Raw genomic sequence first — 236 nt, 5'->3', positions numbered from 1 at the left:
AGCCGCACGGAGAACCCCATGGTGCGCCACGAGTGCGCCGAGGCCCTGGGTTCCATCGCCCGTCCCTCCTGCCTGGAGACCCTGCGTGCCTTCGCCCGCGACGAGGAGCGGGTGGTGCGGGAGAGCTGCGAGGTGGCACTGGACATGTACGAGTATGAGAACGGTGCCCAGTTCCAATACGCTGATGCGCTCTGCAAGCTGCAGGCCTCTGCCTGAGCCCCGACTCGGGGGGGCAC

General features: G+C 68.2%; 1 protein-coding gene across 1 annotated transcript in view; it reads left to right on the top strand.

The window, feature by feature from the left end:
* The window catches only part of DOHH (deoxyhypusine hydroxylase/monooxygenase), a 2,675-nt gene extending 2,459 nt beyond the window's left edge, over positions 1-216 (top strand). The window contains exon 5 of the mRNA XM_009704453.1: positions 3-216. Within this exon, the coding sequence (XP_009702755.1) occupies positions 3-216 (214 nt within the window). The remainder of the gene's footprint in view (positions 1-2) is intronic.
* Positions 217-236: the final 20 nt, after the last annotated feature.

This window comes from Cariama cristata, unplaced genomic scaffold (assembly GCF_000690535.1).
Source record: "Cariama cristata isolate BGI_N322 unplaced genomic scaffold, ASM69053v1 scaffold25307, whole genome shotgun sequence".
Classification (NCBI taxonomy): Eukaryota; Metazoa; Chordata; class Aves; order Cariamiformes; family Cariamidae; genus Cariama; species Cariama cristata.
This window is presented reverse-complemented; position numbering and strand designations above follow the sequence as displayed.